We start from the raw sequence: 21,000 nt of genomic DNA, 5'->3' as shown, positions 1-21,000 counted from the left end.
TTTTTGAGGAAGCTTCAAACCATTTTCCAGAATGGCTTCACCATTTTCCATTCCCACCAGCGATGTATGAGTTTGGTGATACTTGCACTTTCCTGGGGGGCCCACCCTCCTCTTTGGGCCCATGTGGTTGATGGTACTGACTCCCTCCCTTCTCTGCCCCGGCGATGCGCATCTAAGCCTGCCCAAGCCGCACATGCCCCTGAGTGCTTCAGGAATGAGCGCGTGCCCCAAGCCAGGCCAACGAGATTCAATTCTGAATCTAGATCAATCCCTGGCCTTTTGTTCCTTGGACCAATAAATCCACCACCTTTTTTATTTATTAAGCCAGTTCTATTTGGGCTTTCTGTCACTTGTGACCAAGTAACCACTCTGTGTCAAGATTTGCTTGTTTAAAATCTCTGCCTGGGAGATCTAGCAGATCTGTGTTTTACATTTATTGAGTGTCAACTCTACACTAGACACGGCTGCAAGATGATGCTAGAGTTGGGTTCACTCCGAGAGGGCAAGACTGAGTCATTGAACAGTCAGAAATGCAATCTTGCAGACAAAGGGGAACCTCCGGCTGCAGGTGTTATCATTCCATGACCGCAGAGCTGCTGCGAGGAGAAGCAGAGAGCCTGGGTGAAGGTCCATCCACCACAATAAAAGTACCCCCACAACCCCACTGGATAAAAGTCCTCTCCTGTAATCCTCATACCTACCCTGGCATCCCTTTATTACTGATGCTCGACGAGACTGCTGTCCAGCCTCACTCTCTCATAGGGCAGGCCTTGGCTCGCCGCCATGGAGGGGCAGGACTAATCTCACCTAGAGACCTGGCCCAGCTCTGTCTACCAGGCTCCAGGATGGCTCCCAGGACAGCAAGTCTCTGTTCCATACGTCCCTTCCCTAATCAGGAAAGGAGGAAGGGCCAAGGAGGGACTAGCAGTTGAGAGCTTGCATCTGGAGTTCTGTAGATCTAGGTCTGAAACCCAGCTCTCCTACTCGCTTGCTGTGTGACCTCGAACAAATCGCTTAACTTCTCTGAGCCTTGGCTTCCTCCTCCACAAAATGGAAGTAATAATCGTTTTTACTTCTCAAGACTGGTGTGAGGAGTGACAGTGTTGTTAATGATGGTGGTGGTGATTGCTCGTGCCGTGTGCTTACCATTGCAGCCTCCTTACGTACATTTTCTTCTTTCTCCTTCACATCAACCCTGTGAGCTACGTATCATTAACCCCATTTTGCAGATGAAGAATCTGAGGTGCCAAGTGGTCACGGCATGTACCTTGGGCTACATTAGTGCAGGGGAAATGCTGGGGTTCAGACCAGGGCATTCAACTCCAGGCCATGCTCTCGCCACTGTCTGACATCAGCTGTACCTCTTTTAATCCTCAGAACAGCCCTGAGGTTGGGGACAATTATTCAACCCATTTTACCAAAGAGGAAACGGACTCTCGGAGAGAGTGAGCAATTCCCTGCAAGGCCACAGAGCTAGAGAGCAACGGGGCTAGGGTTTGGAGCCAGCCGGGCACTGTCCCCACCACGGGCCCTCGGTGTGTCCCAGGCGCCTGTGTTCTAAGGGCCAGGGGCGCCAGGCTGGGGCGGGGCGCACACTGGTGAGCTGGCACAGAAACACTGCCATTTTCTCATGGTTCTGCCTCTAAAGTCTTTCATCCGAATCATAGTCTGCGTGTCAGCGATGCACCATTAAATATTATTTAAAACGTGTCCACTATGGAGGATGGCCATGCTCCTATGCCCCCAGAGGCCTAAGTCACCAGCCTCCCTGCCATCCGCGGAGCCTCCCCAGCACCTCTGCAGGAGCCCTGGTCTCAGGTGCCCCCGCGGCTGGGCCGGTGCCGTATCTGCAGGCAGGACTCCTCTCCTGGGTCCGCATGGACGCTGTCATCTGGCTGCCTCCCATCCCAGCAGCTGTAGTCACAGGATGAGCCATCGGTCCATTCAAACTGCCCTTCCTGGGGCATGGGGGGCTGTCCATCCAGAGGCAAGGAGCAAACCAAGGAGAGAAAGATTGGGCCTCTGAGCCAGCTCCAGTTCAGGAACAGCATTCTAAACAGCGTCTCTATCAGTGCCGAAGTCCTCTTTCAACCCGATGCACTGCTATTATCGCCACCATTACCAGCTGCTATTTGTTGAGGGCAGATTATGTACCATGCCAGGTGTTTTATACATTTTACCCTCACCTTTCTGCAAAGCAGGCACCCTCACCTCCATTTTACAGATGGGAAAACTGAGGCTCAGATTGGTCTGCCCAAATTCACACGGTTAATAAAGCATTATTGCTGGGATTCAAGCTCCCAAGACTCCAGTTCCCTAACTACTACACTTAAAAGAAATCTTTTAAATAGTACACTTAAAAAAATCTTTTAACTACTACACTTAAAAAAAAATTACCAGTGAGTGAGAGTCACTCTTTTTCCCTTTGCTTTTTGTCCAAATAGTGTGTATTTTTCTTGCCTGATGAGGAACTGCTCCCTCCAGTTGCAAGAAAAGTCCTGTTGGGAATTTGATTGGTGTTGCAATAAATGTGCAAATTGTGGAAAGAACTACATCTTTGCAATGTCCTGGAATAAAAGTCATTTCTCCCTTTATTCAAGTGTTTAGAAAAGTCTCCCCACAGTACCGATGATTATGGAGGCCACGTCATGTAACGGGAATAGCTTGCTGCTGAAGAGAGGCTAGAGCTTCAGATTCCAGCTCTGCCCGCTTCCTGGCTCTGCAATCTAGACAAGTTACCTAACCTCTCTGAGCCTCAGCTTGCACACCTATGAAATGGAGTAGTTATCTCACTCAGAGGGTTATTGTGAGGATTGAATGACTGAAGCATGCAAAGGATTTAGCTAGTGCCTGGCACATGGTGCCTAGCCCTGAAAATAAAAAAAAACCACACAAGCCCTTTTGCTGTATTTTTGTTTTGTTTTGTTAATTCTCACCCAAAGTTACTATTATAAATGGAAATTTTGAGATTTTTGTCACAACTTTTATATGGGTTCTTGTCACAGGAATTCTATTGATTAAAAGAACCTATCTCTACTGAGTCTGGCCACTACTGTTACTTCTGCAACTTTGCAAGCAATTTGTACCATCCTTAACGAGTTCTATGGTGCCAGGATAAGCCCTTTACATACATTAGCTCATTTACTTTTTACAATAAGGCACTATTACTGTCACCCCCATTTTATAGCTGAGGACACCGAAGCTGAGAGAGGTAAAAAAAATTGCCCAAAGTCACCTTCCACTAGTAAGTGGCAGACTAAGAGCTGGAACTGGAACCCTGTCCCCTATAGTGCTCTGAGGCAGGGCTAGAAGCATGCATGCAGATGGAGACAGTATGCAGCTTGCTCAGGGAAAGTTTGGGGACAAAATCTCTGGGTGGAGTCTGCTATGATCTTGCCAGGTATGAGATCTGGCCCCAGCCATCCTCTGCAACCTAATCCCCCACCGTTTCCCACCCACCCCACCCACTGTGCATCCCAGACACTCTGGTCTTTACTGTCCTTGAAAGTACCATGATCTCTCTCACCTCAGGACCTTTGCCCATGCCATTCCCTCCACCTGGAAAGCTATTCCTCTGGTCGACTCTTATTTGTCCTTTAGACATTAGCTTAAATATCTCTTACTCAGAGAGGCCGTGGCACCATGGCTGTGCACTGCTCAGAGCTCCTTCAGGAGCACCAGCTGCAGGGAGCCTAGTTGACTGACATGCTTGGCTCCCCAGCCCCTCTGGACCCACCACTGGGTTCACAGCCAAACCATGCTTCCTCCAGGCTGTGCCAGTCACTTGTCAGTTAAACAGCATGTCAGAGGTACTAGCACTGGCCTCTTCCTGTCACTGGCATCCTTTGCCTGGGGACTCCCCACGGGCCTAGCCAGGACCTACTCACAACTGTGCATGATTTGAGGCTCTTCTTACCCAGTCCTTCCCCTCTCCTTTCACAAGTCTCAGACCCACATCACAGTCTGAAGACATTCCCCCTTTCTTCTGCCCCCTCCCCCTTTTTCCTTCACAGATGTTTTCCCTCAAAAATCTCTTGCATGGCCCGGCCGGTGTGGCTCAGTGGTTAAGCTTTGACCTATGATCCAGGAGATCACAGTTTGATTGCTGGTCAGGGCACATGCCCGGGTTGGAGGCTCTATCCCCAGTAGGGGGCTTGCAGGAGGCAGCAGATCAATGATTCTATCTCATCATTGATGTTTCTCTCTCCCGCTCCCTTCCTCTCTCTGAAATCAATAAAAATATACTTTAAAAAGAAAATCTCTTGCACATCTAATTACATTTTTGTGTCTGCTTTTCGGAGAATGCAAGCCAAACAGGGGCCTTCCCTGACCATACTATATGTTCCCACCATATCCTCTGTCACAATATTTATCGCATCCTCATTGAGGCATCTTGGTGTCTGATTTCTCTGTCTGCTGGGCACACAGCAGCGACCTGGTACATAAGTTCCATGTGGAAGGCTGGTTGAATGAAAATGGAATTTCTGCTGGAGCTTCCAAGAGGGCCCGATGGCCATCGCTCCCTCACCTGGCTATGGTCATGAAGCCCTGTCCAGATGTCAGCTGGGATCCCAGGAACACAGCTGTCCACAAGGTCGCACACAAAAACATTCTCCTCCCAGCAGCCAAGGTAAGAAACATAGCAGCATGTCACTTGTGGCCTCTGTTCGCAGGAAGAGTTGAAATCTGAGAGCAATCCTTATTCATCTTCCTGGACCAGAGTAAATAGAGGATGGGAGGCAACCCTGCTTTTTTCCCCGTTTTCTGTTTTAATTAGGTCACCTGGATGTGGCCGTCATCCCACGGGCACCTCTGGATTTGATCCATACTAGCTCAGAGCAGGACTCAGTAATGTGATTCATCCTAAACTTTAAACCCACCTCAAAACACTAGCAAACCAGGCGGGAGATTTTGGCGATACAGGAGTGGTACGACTTCTGGGGACAAAGTGCTCTTCTGTCCAACAGGTCTTTGGCCTTGGTCTTGCCCGGCTGGGTGAGCACTGGCATCCCCAGGTGCCCTCTCCTGCACAGTCCACGGTCCCCTGCATCCACTGCTGAATGTGCATTTGGGCCATCAGGCGCCTGGGCAGTGACCGCCAGGCCGGCTTAGCACCATCGCCGTCTTTGTTCAATGGCTCCTGCTTGGGAGACAATTTCAGCATATTATTGCTTTTCCCCCATATGTGGTCAAAATCACTAGAAAATGGAAAGGCCCAAGTTGTGCCTGCAAGTAAGAAGGAGCAGAGAGCAGATGAACTTGTTCGATTCAGCTGTCACTTGGACAGGAGCTGGAAATCATTAGGTAAGCTGAGCGTGAGAGAGCCTTGAACTTCAATTGGACTCTCCGCGGACATAGCTGATTGTGTGTTAAATTATGAAGGAAAGGGCAAAATTAAAAAGCAGGAAGAAAATGCCAGAAATACAGACTTGAAGTGTCTCAAAGGCAAGCTATAATTGGGAATTTTATAACAGTGTCCAGTTTTACGGGAATGAAACCTCATTGATAATAAACCATTGTTCGGATTCAACTCTTGCTCGTGTTTTTGGGAGTGTTCTATGCCAAAGTGGAAAACTACCTGCAAAAGAGAGGAAAGGGGGAGAATGTTAGTATAAGAGAGGAAGAGAGGGGCGCCAGGAGTTGAGAAGAGAGGAAGAAGGTAAGTTGAGGCAGAACAAGAGTTGGGTCAGAGGTTGCTGGGAAACCCCTGGATTTGCCGAGAACCCTTCTGATGCCCAGTGAACGGAGGTTTAGGTTCCAGGCACCAGGAGGCTGCTGAACTGTCCTTCCCGAGGCAAAGCCTCAGTTGGAATCACTTCTGCATTGACTCTTTATTGCAGGCATCTCGTTTTCCTCTATAGGCTGGGAATTTTTGAGAACTTATTTCACCTGCCTTCGTAGGTGCCAGTCCTGTGCTGTGCTTTGTATCACAGAGGATTTGCCCCTTAAAGGCTCCTTCCCCTGTCATGTCAACAGCCCTCCAAGTGAGGGGGCACTGATGGGAGAGGGGGGAAAATAGAAGTCAGGGCATTTCCTCCCCTCGCTGGCAGGTGCTGCCTGGGCCCAGCGGCCTGGCACAGGCCTGGCCTGCCCTCCAGCTCGAGGTGGAACTGGCTTTCCTGCTGCCTCACTGCTGTCTCTTTAGGTTCTCAGAATCCACCACTTATGCATGGATGCCATTCTCTCTGTTTTAAGTATTTGCAGTGGTCCCGTTTTCCTGGTCAGAGCCTGTATTCTCACTACATTCTTCAGCACCACTGAGGATACAGTGGGTGCTCAACAGGACTGTTGGATGAATAGATGGGAAGACTCAAGACTCCTTTGGAAACTAAGAGAGAGAGGACCCCTTCTTGTTTTTAACAAGACTCAGTGACTCTAAAGCATGAAGAACCAACTATCTTTCTAACTTCAAGTCTCTGAGATTCTTAAAAAACAGAGGCAAGATGGTGACTTTGTATTTTGGGTGGCAGTGGAACACATCACACCTGGCTTCACGGAACCCACAAATCAGCAGGGACGTCAGATGTGAAAACAGGTCATTAAACTGTGATGGAGAAACCCTAGGAGAGGCGGGTAATGAGAGTAATTGGGCTGCCATGGAGACTTCCAGAGCTGTGTCTAGAAGGTTGAGGGGGCATCTACCTGGAGGAGGAGATATGGATGGGAATTCCCGGCAGAGGGAACAGAATGTGCAAAAGGATGGAGGCATAAAAGGGCTGGACCAGTGGAGAGCTCTGAGATGGTCCGCGTGCCTGGGGCTTAGGAGACAGGACGCTGAAGGATGCCTTGGTGGGCGAGCTGTGGAATTCGACTGCTCGGGTTCAAAGCCGAGCTTCACCACTTTATAGCTGTGTAACTTTGAGCAAGTTACTTACCTCTTTGGAGACTCAGATTCCATATCTGTAAAATGGAGATGCTGACCTCATTTGCTTTGGGGGAGGCTTCATATGATGATGTATATAAACACGTAGCAAATAAAAATCAGCTATTACTCCTTATATTATATTCTTTGTATGGATATCATGTGAGTTGTATACAGGGCCAAACCCCCTGTGATAAAGAGAAGGACACAGCACAAGATTGACACAAAGATGGACCTTCCAGCACACTCTTTGTTCCTCTTACTAAATGCTTTTCCTTCTACTGCGAAAGATAGTTTCAATGAGAAATTGGGCTGGATAAAAGTTAGTCTCAATTACTAAAGAGAACACTAGTGGAAAACGCCATTCTCCACTCCCCTCTCCAAGGGGGGTGCTGGGTTGGGCTATGGAGGACCGAGGAGTCCACTCGCCTGTGGATGGAGGCCAGTTTGGGGGACTTCTTGCCGATGGAGAGCTCAGAACAGTGGAAGTCAGCCTCGGCCCAGGTCTTACTGAGAGGGGAAAATCGATAGCAGTGGCCTCTGAACTCCATCCAGAGCAGTGGGCACAGGGAAGCCTGGGGCAGCTCTGGGATGGCTGGGGGCAGAGAGGAAACAGCCTGGGAGGAAGGCGGCAGTGAGAACATTGTTTCTACGGCTTTTGACATATTTTCAAGAATGAAAGTAAAATATGTTCCATTATGATTAATGCAATTCTACCCCTGAGGTCCAAAAACCACATGCATACCTAACATTTACAAATTAATCAAAGCAATATATGCTCACTATAGAACACTGGGAAAATGTCACTACTTGGTACATTTTTCTTTATGTCATGCTTGAAGGCAGTGATTTTTTTTAAAATACGATTTTGGTTATATTGTATTATACACATCAGTTAGTATTCTGATTTCTAAAAATCAGAGCACGGAGCATTCCCCAACGTCATGGTAAATTTTAGTAAACATTGTTTTAAAAAGCTCTTCAATACTCCACTGAGTGGCCCCTCTAGAGTTTATTTAATCATTCCCCTATTTGTGGATAATTAGATTGTTTCCCTTTTTAAACAACAATTACACATTATGCAGAGATGAACAGCCTTGCATATAAAGCCTTTTCAGCATTTCTCATGATTTTCTGAGGAGAGATTTTGAAGGTTTGATCCAATTTGCTAAATTGCCTCCTGAAAGCAATTTATACTCCCACGGTAATGTCTGAGAGTACCCATCTCACAGTGTTACCGCTTTATGGCAATCTTTGCAAATTTTATAAGCAAAAATGGTAGCTTGTTTCCATTTGCAAGTCTGGGCTCTCTTGCAAGGGTGGACATTTTTTCCCACATGTTTATTGACAAACTACAGCCAAGACTATTTATATCATTAGCTCATCGAACTACTGGGGTTTGTCCTTAATTCTGAAAAGGCATAAAGGAAAAAATCCACATTTGAGACAGTAAAATTCTCCCAAGCTTCAGCCGCTCTGGAGGCCCCTTAGGAGATGAGTTCTTTTTGAAACCACGAGTCCAGATAACTGGCTGGGGAGAGGGAGGCCTGCTGAGGACCATCCTTGAACTAAGTTGAGTGGCTAACCTATGGGGCCAGGCAGTGGCAAGTGGTGACATTTGATGCCTGAGTCCCAACCACCAGCTCTGCACCTAACAAGCTGTGTGACACTGGCCCACTCGTTCCCTTCTTAGCTGTCAAACTGGCTGATCTTTGGGTACCTTCTGCAGTGCTCAGGGATGTGGAATCTTTGCCAAAGTCTTTGATCTTAAAGTCCACGTGATGCTTCCTCGTGGGGAAAACAGGGGGGCTGAGGGTGGTTAATTGTCTTTTAGCACCTTCTTCATAAGGTTGCACTTGGCGTATATGGATTGCTCTCTAATAGTATGATTCTGAATGACTAGCTCAGGGTTTCATAACTGGGGCTGATGTGCTTCAGGAGTCCAGTGAATCCCCTGAAATTAAGTGCAAAATTAAAAGGGTGTGTGTGTTTGTGTGTGTGTGCACACGAGTGTGCACCTCTGTGCATTTTTCTGATGAAAGAGACGGTTGCATTAATCAATAGACCTATGCTCAGCACAGGCTCCAAGCCGCGCTTCCTGTCAGAGCCATTGGGCTTTTCCACCTGACCAGGGTCAGCCCTGGTCTGTCCCACCCCTCTGGTTGGTTCTGGACGGCTGCCTTTCAACGTGCACCACTTTCCAAACTGGTTCACAATTTGCTCCCTTAATTCTCTACATGGCAAAGGGAGAGGGCTGTGCTTGAGGAGTTCAGTGGGCTCAGTATCCTTGGCCCGTCCCTGCCCCTCGGAACTTGGTTTCCTCCTTTCTCAGCTGAGAGCATGGTCTAGGAGATCATTGCCACGATGCTTTCGCATGGTGCTGGCCAAAAGGGCCGAGGGGTCCCTTGGGACGCTGAGCTACTTCAGGCAGTAGCTGAGAAACAGCAAAGCGTTTCCATCGGCTTTCCACCCTTCACTGTAACCAAGGACACTCGCTGGTTTGTCCAGGAGTTGTTTGGACTAATTGGCATAGAGGATGGTATTTCTGGTGCTAAACCACCTTCCCCACTCCCACCCATCCTAACTATTCCTATTAGAGATGGAAGTTGGGTGGCCAAACCATCCCAGTTAGCCTGGGACAGTCCCAGTTTTAAAACTGAAAGCCCCACATCCCAGGCCTCCCTCAGTTGGTGACCCTGGAGCAGTGCTTTAGGGGCAATTTTGACCCCTAGGGACATTGGTTAAAAATGGGGGTAGTGCTAAAGGTATCCAATTGGTAGAGGCCAGGGATGTTGCTAACCATCCTATAATGAACGAGACAGCCTCCACCCACCACCACCACAAAGAGCTTTTCAACCCCAAATGTCAATAGAAACCCTGCCCTGGAGGGAAGGCAGAACTCCAGAAATATAAAGTAACTCCACTGTGCAGCAACACAAAACATCATAGCAGATATCCATGTTTCTCAGCTTATCTATATTTTAACAAAAATTAAGCCACAGGCCACACAACTGATTATAAGTAGAGTTGAGTTATTTCTCTAATTTCAGAGTTAAAACATATTATTACAAATCCATGGCTTCAAAGCACAGGGGACACTGCTAGAACGTGGTATTTAAATTCAATGGTGCAGATCTCACCAAAGAATGCTGAAGAAGGGAGGTCTTGCTTCTTTCTCCCGAGTTTGGGATGGAGCAGTCTTCTTTGTCATCTCTGACAGTGGGAGCAGTTTTTTTTCATCTTGGAGCCCCTTTCCCATAAGGTGGACCGTCATGGGTTCTGCTCTATGAGAGAGCCCCAGTCTCAACTCCCGGCTCCTCTCACATGTCGCCATGAATTCTTGTTCAGGGCTGGTCCCCCTTCCCCACTCAGGTCAACATCTGTTGTAACCATCCCTCTCCCAGCGCCTGGCACATACTAGGTGCGCAGTAACTAGTTTTCAATGATTAAATACATGCTAGGGAATCACACACTGTTTCTTTTGGGCAGCTGTTCCTTTTAGGGACAGTGGTGAGAAGGGGGTGTGCACCATGCACGTGTCCTGACTCTGGGATGGTGCTCCTGGGCTTTTCTCACTGAGCACTAAAGGCAGGTTGATGAGCCCGGTTTTCCAGATTATAGCACAATAGCCGGGAAGAGCAGCGTCAGCGTCACAGGGAGCATGTTAGCAATGCCGAATCTCAGCACCCCGGCCCTGACCCACTGAATCAGAATCTGCATTTTAACAAGTCTCCCAATGGTTCGAGTGCACAGGAACGTGTGGGAGCGCAGTCGACAGTGGCAGACCAATGGATGGAGCCTGTAGAATCCTTCATTCATTCATTCGCTCACGCACTGAGTCAGGCTTGGCCAGGAAGGCTGAATGATTAAGTAAATTATTAGGGGGGCCCTGGCCTGTGTGGCTGTTGGTTGAGCACCATCCCATGCCCAGGTTGTGGGTTCGATTCCTGGTTGGGGTGTGCGCCAGAGGCAACCGATCTATGTTTCTCACATCAATATTTCTCTCTGTCTCCCTCTCCCTTCCTCTCTCTCTAAAATCAATTTAAAAATATTAAAAAAGTATTAGAGGGACTGGGAGGGGAGGATCCTTGAAGAAGCTCAGAGGCTTCTCCAGTTTCCTAAAGCCTGGTGCCTATTTTATTTACTTATTTATTTTTTAAATGTTTTTATTGATTTTAGAGAGAGGAAGGGAAGGAGAGAGAGAGAGAGATCTGTTGCCTCTGGTACAAACCCAAGATCTGGGCATGTGCCCTGACCGGGAATCAAACCTGTGACCTTTTGACCTTTTGGTGCACGCTCCAACCAACAGAGCCACAAAGGCCAGGGCCTGCTGGCTATTTTAAAAGCAAGTCCCCCACATGGAAAACAATCTCCCTGAGGTGTGGCCCCACAGAGCTACTTACATCCCCTCCTCCTCACTCCCGATCCCTTTGATTTTCTCCATTAAGCAAATGATGGTTATGGATGCCTGGCGTGAAACATACCAGAAAATGGGGCTGTCACAGGTCACTGCTCAGTTACTCACCCCCCTTTCCATCTGGGCAGGCAAAGGCCTTTAATTGGGAGGACCTGGGAGGCAAAAAGGAAGCTCCTGCTTGCACTGGGATGGTAATGAATTCCTCTCTGCCTGGTATTCCCCACCCACCCCACCCCACCCACTTTTCCTCTGGAATTTTAGGAACTGGGAATAGAAAGATCCCAGGAACATCTTTCATCAACCTAAACCCCGAAGTAGCCTTTGTTAATCTCTTTCTTGTGAAAGGATTTCTATAGTTTTATAGTTTGACAGGTAGTAGCCAGGCCAACCTTACTGAGTTTTCATATGAGCTAGGCATTGTGTCAAGTGTTTTGTAGTTATCAATGTCTTAGTGGTCACACATCCTACAATGTAGGTGACCCCCAGTTTACAGAGAAAACAAAAGCACAGAGAGGTTGGGTAACTTGCCCAAGATCACACAGCTCCTAAGTGGCAGAGCTAAGTTATGAAGCCAGGCTGTCCTGCTCCAGATCTAATTTAGAGATTCCTGTTGCATTTGTTCCTGCTTCCTTTTGTCTCAGTCCTGCCTGGCTGAACCTTCAGTCATTCCCTTATTCATTCAGCAAGTCCTAGGTGAGCACTTACTTGGTCTCAGGCAGTTGGCTGCGTGCTGGAGACGCTGTGTGGCAAACTGCACAGAGATGGCTTCTGACCTCATCTCTATGGACACTGGCATTAAGAAAAATAAGCACAGACATAAAGATGTCACTCATATGTAATTTGTGGATGTGTGTTACACAGACAAAACTTGAGGGAGCAGGCCCCAAATTATTTTGGAAGCTGGTTATTCATTTGCCCCTTTTTGCTTCCTGGCTGCCCTGCCCCTATCTTCAAGGAGCCCATGGATGATTATAACAGGGCACCAGAGTCCCCTTCCCAAACGGAGGACATACAGGGTGTTGTCACAGGAGTGACATATAACCCCCATTTGGAAATCAGGGAAGCTTCCTGGAGGGGGTGATATCTAACTTGGACCTGAAGGTTGAATAAGAATCAGAGAATGCTCCAGGTAGCAGAACAGTGCACGCAAAGGCCCAGAGGTATAAGAGAGAGTGAGCATTTGGAGAATTGCAAATAAGATTCCTAGGTCTGGTAGAGGGGGGATTGGTGGGTCAAGAGAAGAGGCCCAGGAGGTGACAGAGGGAGCATGGGGGAAAGGAATGCACAAAGGAGCTTGTTGCTCTGGAAACCAGGCTGCAAACAACAAGGTCTTTTACTTCAATTAGCAGCAACAAAGGCCCCCAAGGTCTCCGGGCTGGGATGGGAGTCAACACCTTTGGGACCACTGAGCTTATTAAGGAAAGAACACATCAGCAGAGCTCAAGGCTCATTTTCTTTCCCTCTTTTTCTCTCTCTTTAAAAGAATAAATTGTCACCTTCCCACTCAATCTGGCTGCTCACTCCTCTGGCCCCAATCCAGCCACCCACAAACTCACTACCCTGCAGCCTCCTGCCCGATCCGCCTTGGGAGCCAGCCAGGAGGGGAGGAGGGGGAGGCTCTGGGGGTCGCATTTGTGTGGATCCCCCCCACCCACATTACTGGACCCCAGGTGTCCCAGAGGGTCAGTCGGAAGTGTCCCTCAGTGTCCAGGAAGGTGGCCACAAGGAGAGCTCAGCCACCTTCACCACATTCACTTCCTGCTGCCTCTGTGGCCCACATGTCCCGGTGCCAGCCCGTCTACCTCCCTGGTGAGCCCTGGCTCTGGTGAGCAGAACTGATGGTCCCATGCTGCTCACGCCTGAGCTCGGCTTTCCCTTCTCTGGGCTGCTTTTGTGGCCACACGATACAAAGGAAACAGCACCTGGTCATTTCTTACATTGTTAATAACAGTGGCCATTCATTGGGTGATTAGTATGAGGCTCCTTGAGACCAACCTAGGAGAGGGTATCAGGACCCCCATTCTCCAGATGAGGAAATTGAGGCTCTAAAAGCTTAAGTCACTTGCTCCCACATCTAGCAAGTGGCAGTGCTGGATGAGACTCAGGTCTGATGGACTCGAAAATGCCTAAGCAGTAGAGTGCCTCCAGAAAACATCTTTTTATGGTCTTGGTTTACTCATTTGTAAAATAAATACATCAAATACAAAATTTAACAGTGTTATGAACTGACCGATTGTGTATCCCTCCAAATTCCTATGTTGGAGTCCTAACCCTCAATGCGATGGCATTTGGAGATGGGGCTTTGGGGAGGTGACTAGGTTAGCTAAAATTGTTCACAGTCTGGAACTGTGGCCAGCACACGTGGCCATGGGCGCTCATGTGCTAGGAGATATTCTGGAATTAGGCAGAGCACTCCGTGAGCTGGCCCTGAGAGCGCTAAGGGTGCTGGGTTAGAAGCGGCCTCAGCCCTGTCTGAAGGGTGAGGCCCAGGGACAGAGTCTGGAAGTTCCTTTTATGGTACAACAGAAAACTGCTGTCTGGCCAGTTCTATCACATCAACAACCACAGTGGCAGAAGTGGTAACAGTACTCACTCTCATTTTTCAAGAGCTTACCATGTGTTAAGCACTTCACCTGCAAAATTTCTCTGAAATGGTAGGTAACACTGTTATCCCCACTTTCTGAGGGAGGGAACCTGAAGCTCAGAGAGGGGTCTTATGGGTACAAGGCAGTGAGAGAGAGAAGATGCCTAGCTGCCCCGACTCTCAAACTCAGCCTCAGGCCCTTCCCACGCATGCAGGGCAGACCTGCAAGATCTTGGAATACACAAGGCAGCCTTCAAGGATATTTTGTCCAACTTCTCTCCTGCTCACCCATTGCACAGGTGAGGAAACCGAGGCACAAGGATGCAAAGACACTGTTACGGACTGAATGTTTGTATCCCTCCTAATTCATATGTGGAAGCCTTAACCACACCCCACAATGGGATGGCATTTGGAGCGGGGTCTTTGCAAGGTGATTAGGGTTAGATGACTAACCCAAACTGACTAATATAGACACGGTTCTTTATGAAAGAACCGGAGCCCCTGATGCTTGCCCAAATGAACCAAAACTACCCTTATCCCCACCACAAGGGTTGCCAGGTTAGGGAAAAAATGTATGCCCCGTTAAATTTGAATTTCAGATAAACAACAAATAGATTTTAGTATAAATACATGCCATGCAGTATTTGAGACATACTTATACTAAAAATGATTTAGTGTTTATCTGAAATTCAAATTTACCTTGGCACCAGTATTTTATCTGGCAGCCTTATCATCTCACTGTTTAAATTACTCCAACCCCATAACAGCCCAACAATGGGGCCTTATGGGAATCTAATGGGTATTTCAGTATTAGTTTTACTTTAATGGGGATAAAAATAGTATCTCTGCCACAGAGTTATTGTGAGGCTTAAATAAATCCATATGTGAAAAGTGCTTAAAACAGTGCCTGGCACATAGTATGGGCTATATAAATCATGATTGTTGTTGTTATTATTATATTTTTTAAACAATGTTTGGAAAGAACCCTCCTAGTAGAAGTGACAGGCAAGATCTTCACCCATGAGGAGGTTGCAGGATTCAGGACTCTTCCTACCCAGATGCTCCCCCCTGCTCCCCCCCCCAGTCAGCATCCCTGCTTCCCCAATCCAAAGAGGAAGAAATTGAGCCCATCTGAAGCCCTGTGTCCCCTAAATGGGACACTGGGAAGCCATATGCCTGAGGCTGATGGGTCCCAATTCTTAGGGATGCTCCATAAAACCTGCAGAGCTGGGTGTTGCTGGGCCTGGTTCCAGGGAGGCATGAGAGGGACAACTGTGTCCTGCTCCATGCCCAACCTCTGGTGGTGCAGCAGCAGGTCTGAAAGCTCTGGGAGGGGGGGAGGGGGAAGGAGGGAGCAGTCACAGCCAAGGTGGGGGTGGGGAGCCCAGATGCCAAATTCCTAACACCTACTATTTTTAGATCTTCCTATGGCTCCAGGCACCAGGCACTAAACACTTACCCACATTCCTACCTCCCTACAGTAGCCCTGGAGGGTGCCACTGTGCACTGTTTTCCAAAGGAAGCTGAGGCTCGGAGAGGTTAAGAAACTTGCACCAGGCCACATAGCTTTTAAGATGCAAAATTGGGATTTAAAATCAGTACTCTTCAGGTCTGGCCCTAGGACAATGCCCATGAGGTAGAGGGAGGGAGTTGGAGGGCTGTCAGGAGGCTCAGCTCGGCCCCCCAACATTCCTCAGGTCAGGCAGACCTGCAACCCAGACCTCACTGATAGAACCATGACTATGGGGTGTCCTCTCCACCTGCTCCTGGCTCTGGCCCCTGTGCTCACCTGGGCTGATACTGATGTCAGCTTGTGGAAAGGCCTGTGCGGAGAGGAGGGTCAGGGCGGCCGAGGCCCACAGCTCTCACCTCTGCATCCTGGGCCCCAAGAAGTCCACCTCCTGGCCTGAGTGGAGGAATGAGGCCCTTTCCCAGGAGCTTGGGTCAGGATTGCTTCCCAGGCCCAGGCAGGGACCGCCAGGAGCTCAGGAGGAACGGGGTAGATAGACCCCAATCTCCTGCTCTCCTCCCTCTTCTCTGCACCACCGGACAGAGCTCACAGCCACAGCTGGAAAGTTGCCCTGGGCCAGCCCCATAGGGGAGCTAAGAGCAACAGCAGCCCTGCTTCTGAGCCACCCTGTGGCCCTGGGTGTGCACTCACTTCTGAGGCTCAGTTTCCTGCTCTGTGAGATGGGTTATAACAGAGCTCACATCCCAGCCTTGACACAGAGTAAGTGCTCAACAAAGAGAAGCAAATGTTATCATTAATAAATAGTTCTAGTGTGCAGTTTGCTCAGACTTACATCTTTAAATCTGCTGGTGTTTCATTGGGATCTCATTGCCTTATGGAGAATTCATATCGCTAAAACCCAGTCTTCCTCCCACTTTGCGTATCCTCAGGCAAGTCACTTTGCCTCTCTGAGCTTCAGTTTCCTCCTGAATAAAGTAGAGGATAGTAACAGTGCCGACTTCACAAAGATCAAGTGAAATAATTTCCTTATGATACTTAATATAGATGCTGGCAAGTAGTAAGTGTTCGATAAATGACAGCAAACTTTGCTGTGATTGTCGCTGTGATTGTCGCACAAGCCTTTTTCTGGCATCCTGCACACTCCCCACCTTGCACTGCCCCTTCCTTTCCCAAAATCTCAGCCAGGTGCCCCGACACTCTGAAGCTGGCATTCGCTCCTGTTTTCCCTGAACACTTGCTGGTGCGCCTGCAAGAAATAACTTGTGCCCACACGGGGCGCTGCCCTGCTGGCACTGGGCCCGAAAGCCTGCCGAGCCTGCCGCAGGCTCCCAGCGCCGCCCAGGCCCCGATTCAGCGGGCACCACACCACTTGTCATCGGTTGCCTCACGTCACCAGGGTACACACGCGGAGCATGCACATTTATCTATAAATCATAAGCATTTATTCCATAGGTGATGGCATGCACTGCTTACTGTACTAATATAGCATGTCTGTTATAAAACACCCTTCCCCCAAATTGACATTTTTAAAAGCTGGCACTCCCCATCACCTGGTGCACTCTGCTTCGGGGGCCCTGCTGTCATGGAAATCACTCTCTGAGTGGAAACCTGCTAGGTGGGGAGGGGGGTAGTTAGACACAGGTCACCGGAAGTCCTTTTGAAAAGTGAAGGATCCTTTGATTTGGAAAATAAACCTCCGAAATGATCTGTGCTGATAATAGCTGGAGGTTTGGGTAAATGGGTTCATGCCTCTCTCTCTGGATAGAAAAGCAAAGTATTTGTTACATGCTCAATCCCAAGTGTCTGTGGACCAGCGGCATCGCCTGAGAGCATGTTAAAAATGCAGACCTTCAGGCCTCAAAGCAGACCTGCCCAATCAGAATCTGCTTTGTGACTAGTTCCCGGGAGTGGGGGGGTGGGGGTCATATGTACATTAATGTTTATGAAGCATTGCTCTAGACAAGGGTAGGCAAGCTTTTTAAAAATATATATAATTTTAAATAAAATTGTATATATTTAAGGTGTACAACAGGATTTGATATACATACACATAGTGAAATGATACTATAGTCAAACCAACTAACGTATCTCCTCATGTGGTTACCTTTCCTTTGTGATGAGAGCACCTGAAATGTACTCTTAGCAGATTTCCAGTCTTCAGTACAGTGTTTTTTGTTTTTGTTTTTTTAAACCATTTTCTTTTTTTTCTTTCTTTTTTTTAATATATCTTTATTGATTTCAGAGAGAGGAAAGGAGAGGGAGAGAGAGAGAGAGAGATAGAAACATCAATGATGAGAGAGTCATTGATCGAGCCTGCAACCCGGGCATGTGCCCTGACCGGGAATCGAACCCCGATCGCCTGGATCCTAGGTCGACGCTCAACCGCTGAACCACCCCAGGCTGGGCTCAGTACAGTGTTATTAACTGTAGTCACAATTGATTTCTAGAACTTTCCCATCCTATGTTAACTGTAACTTAAACTTCTCCTGTAAAGAGCCAGACAGTTAATATGCTAGGCTTTGCAGCCCATTCGGTCTCAGTCACAACTACTCAACTTGGTCAGAGGCTATAGGAATGGGGCCAGCTGAGTTCCAATAAAACTTTATTTATAAAAACAAGCAGTGGGCAGGATTTGTCCCATGAGCCATAGTTTGCCAAACTCTGCTTTAGACCTCAAATTTACTGGCCAGAAAGTAGACAACTTCTTCAGGATATATTTTCTGGCTTCTTAAAGTTGTATTTATCATGTGATGGCATTACCTGTCCTCCCTCCTACACACACACACACACACACACACACACACACACACTCATACATGCACTGTGCTCCTGGTGGCCTGGAAGTTCAGTGAAAATCTATTTCTATCTATCTATCATCTAATCTCTCTATCTACCTACCCATCTATCCATCTATAATTTATCTATTATCTCCTTTAATTTCCTAGCTTTTAAAAAATGTTATTTACTGATAAAACAAGGTCCTCTGCCCCCTCTCCACCATTATAAAAGGGACTAGTTCATTAGAGGCTAGTTCATTCATGACTTTTAATTCTGGCAGATCTGTGTTCAAATTCCAGACCTGCTGCTGTGTCACCACACTGATTAGTTAATCTCTCTAAGCCTCAGTTTCCTCACCTGCCAAATGGGAACAAATCAACACTTCCCTCACACAAGTACTTAGAACAATGCCTGACACAGTTAGCTACGGTTAGATCACTATGGAACCCTCGAAACTGCTGCATGGGAAGGAAGGTATAAAATTGAATAGCATAACAACTTCCTGAGGGGTAAGTCTGCCAACCTTCAGGACAATGCCTCCTGGTTTTTTTTTCTAGTCATATGTTTTTAGTTTTCACACAATGGTGATCATTCCTGAGTTACTTTAAATGGTATTTTTGAACATGAAAAAAGGCAAGTATCCCACTGGCAGTGGAAGACAGGCCGCCCAGAAAGGAATAGAATCCTTTCTCTGTCCCCTGCGGTGGTTCCCAGTTTTCTGGGAGTGAAACATCCGTGCCCCAAAGAGCTGTTCCTGGCACCCCGGGACCCATCGCGTCTGAGCAGGGCTGGCGGGGGTCATAGTCTCTGTGAAGTCCCAGCAATATAAATAAAGAAAGTGATTTTAGCAAGTTGCAGGATGATGCAAACAAGGTTTTGACTTTAGTAAGGGCAAAATACAGCTGTTGTATCGGTAAATAACATTTTTTAAAAGCTAGGAAATACTGCAATCCTGAGAGGTTCTGAAGGACCAAGCGATGTGAAGGCCCGAGGATTTGTCCTGGGAAAATAGACAAGGCTTTAAAATGTCACCCCACCACTCCTACCCCACCTCCTCCTCTGAACTGGGGTCCTGGCACCCCAAAGACGGCGTGTAGGTGGCCTGTGCATCTCTTTTCGCATCTGCTGAGAAGGATCCTAATTAAAATGAGTGGGTAGCCCACAATGAGGCACTTTGGGCCCAGGTTTCTATAGAAACCAAGTCATTCCTTCACCTTTCAAAACATTTCCCTGTCTCCTCACAAACTATCTTTGGCGATGTGGCCAGCTCTGACATCTATCCCCCTCTTCCCGTTGGTCAGCCAGCAAGCGTGTGCTGAGCAGGGAGTAGCGATCGAGCACTGTGGGCTGAGGCCTTGCAGGCACTGTCCTAGCTAATCCTCATGGCAAGCATGGGGGGTGAGAATTGTCACCCTATTTTCAGATGGGACAGCCCAGCAGCACGGTGAGCCACACCAGCTCTGGATTAGTTACCCAGGGCTGCCCTAACCAAGGACCACAGACTAGACGGCTTGAAAAACAGAAAGCCTGGCCGGTGTGGCTCAGTTGGCTGGGCGACATCCTCTGCACCCAGAGGTGGCTGGTTCGATTCCTAGCCTGGGTTTCGGATGCGATGCCCAGTAGGGGACGCGCAGGAGGCAGCCGATGGATGTTTCTCTCTCATCGATGTTTCTATTTCTCTTGCCCTCTCCCTTCTCTCTCCAAAATCAATAAAAACATATTTTTTTAAATCTTTAAAACAACAACAAAAAACAGAAATTCATTCTCTCACAGTTCTAGAGATCAGAAGTCCGAAATCAAAGTGTGAGCGGAGGGCCGTGAGGGAGGGAGCTGTGCCAGGCTCTCTGCTTGGCTGGTAGATGCCCACTTTCTCCCTCTGTGTCTTCACTGCATCTTCCCTCTGTGTGTGTCTGTCTGTCTCTGTGTCCTAATTTCCCCTTTTTATAAAGACACCAGTCATACTGGATGGTGGCCCACTGTCATGACCTTATTTTAACTTGGTTGCCTCTGTAAAGACCCTGTCTCCAAATAAGGTCATAGATTTAAGTCCTGGGGGCAAGGACGGCAATATATCTTTTTTGAGGGGACAGGACCCAGCCTGCAGCAGGCGCTAGAGTCAGAGGGGCCTGGGCTGGCAGCCTCGCTCCATCACTGACTGGCCACTTGCTCTCATTAAACCTTGGCTTCCTCCTTCGTTAGCAGGGAAATACCATCTCCCAATGCGTCGCTGCATGAAGACTAAATGAAATGCCTGGCACTTCACCAGTGTTAGCAGGCCCCCCGTTATTACCGAGGGCAGCAGATGCTGGCATCCCCACCGCAGAGCCCAAAGTCCACCTGAGCTCCCCTGTGGCTGCAGGCACCTGGCCGTGCACACAGGCCCTGACCTGATTTAGCATGTGCACCTCTGTTCTCTGCCCCTGGGGTTTTCTCGGTGCTGTGGGAGGGTACTCAGCCCACACAGGACAGTTCTAAAGCGCCAAACATTTAATGCCCCCAGGGGCAACCCTAAGCCCCGAGGAATGGGGTCTGTAGTTAAACGATCGTTCCCTATAATGATCATTCTCAAGTGTGTTCCGCCTGGGACCCTGCGTGACTGAGCCCCAGCCGCCCACAGCGGTAGTTCACGCAGCCCTCACCTGCTGTTCACCTTTCCCTCAGCAGTCTTCTGTTTATGCTTCCTGAGGTCACCTCCCAAATAAACTCTCTGCACCCAAGTCTTTGCCTCCAGGTTTGCTTTTGAGGTACCCCAAGATAACGCGGAGACAAGGCTGAGAAGCTGTGTGGCTTGTGCACGGGCACACATCACGGGCGTGCTGGGCCCAGGGCTTGAACCATGATTCTTTGGCTGCAAAGCCCATGGGCCCAATCACCGCATTAGCTTACCT

General features: G+C 48.4%; 1 protein-coding gene across 1 annotated transcript; it reads right to left on the bottom strand.

Annotated features, from left to right (window-relative positions):
- Nucleotides 1–513: 513 nt before the first annotated feature.
- On the bottom strand, nt 514–15,740 carry CLEC19A (C-type lectin domain containing 19A). The gene is given in 5 exon segments (XM_087815206.1): nt 514–596; nt 1,829–1,958; nt 4,529–4,623; nt 7,293–7,457; nt 15,653–15,740. Coding segments are annotated over 5 exon segments (561 nt in total).
- Nucleotides 15,741–21,000: the final 5,260 nt, after the last annotated feature.

Source organism: Miniopterus natalensis, chromosome 3 (genome assembly GCF_054644295.1).
Source record: "Miniopterus natalensis isolate mMinNat1 chromosome 3, mMinNat1.hap1, whole genome shotgun sequence".
In the NCBI taxonomy this organism is placed as follows: domain Eukaryota; kingdom Metazoa; phylum Chordata; class Mammalia; order Chiroptera; family Miniopteridae; genus Miniopterus; species Miniopterus natalensis.
Note: the sequence above shows the minus strand (reverse complement) of the source record. Positions and strands in the feature narration are given on the sequence as shown.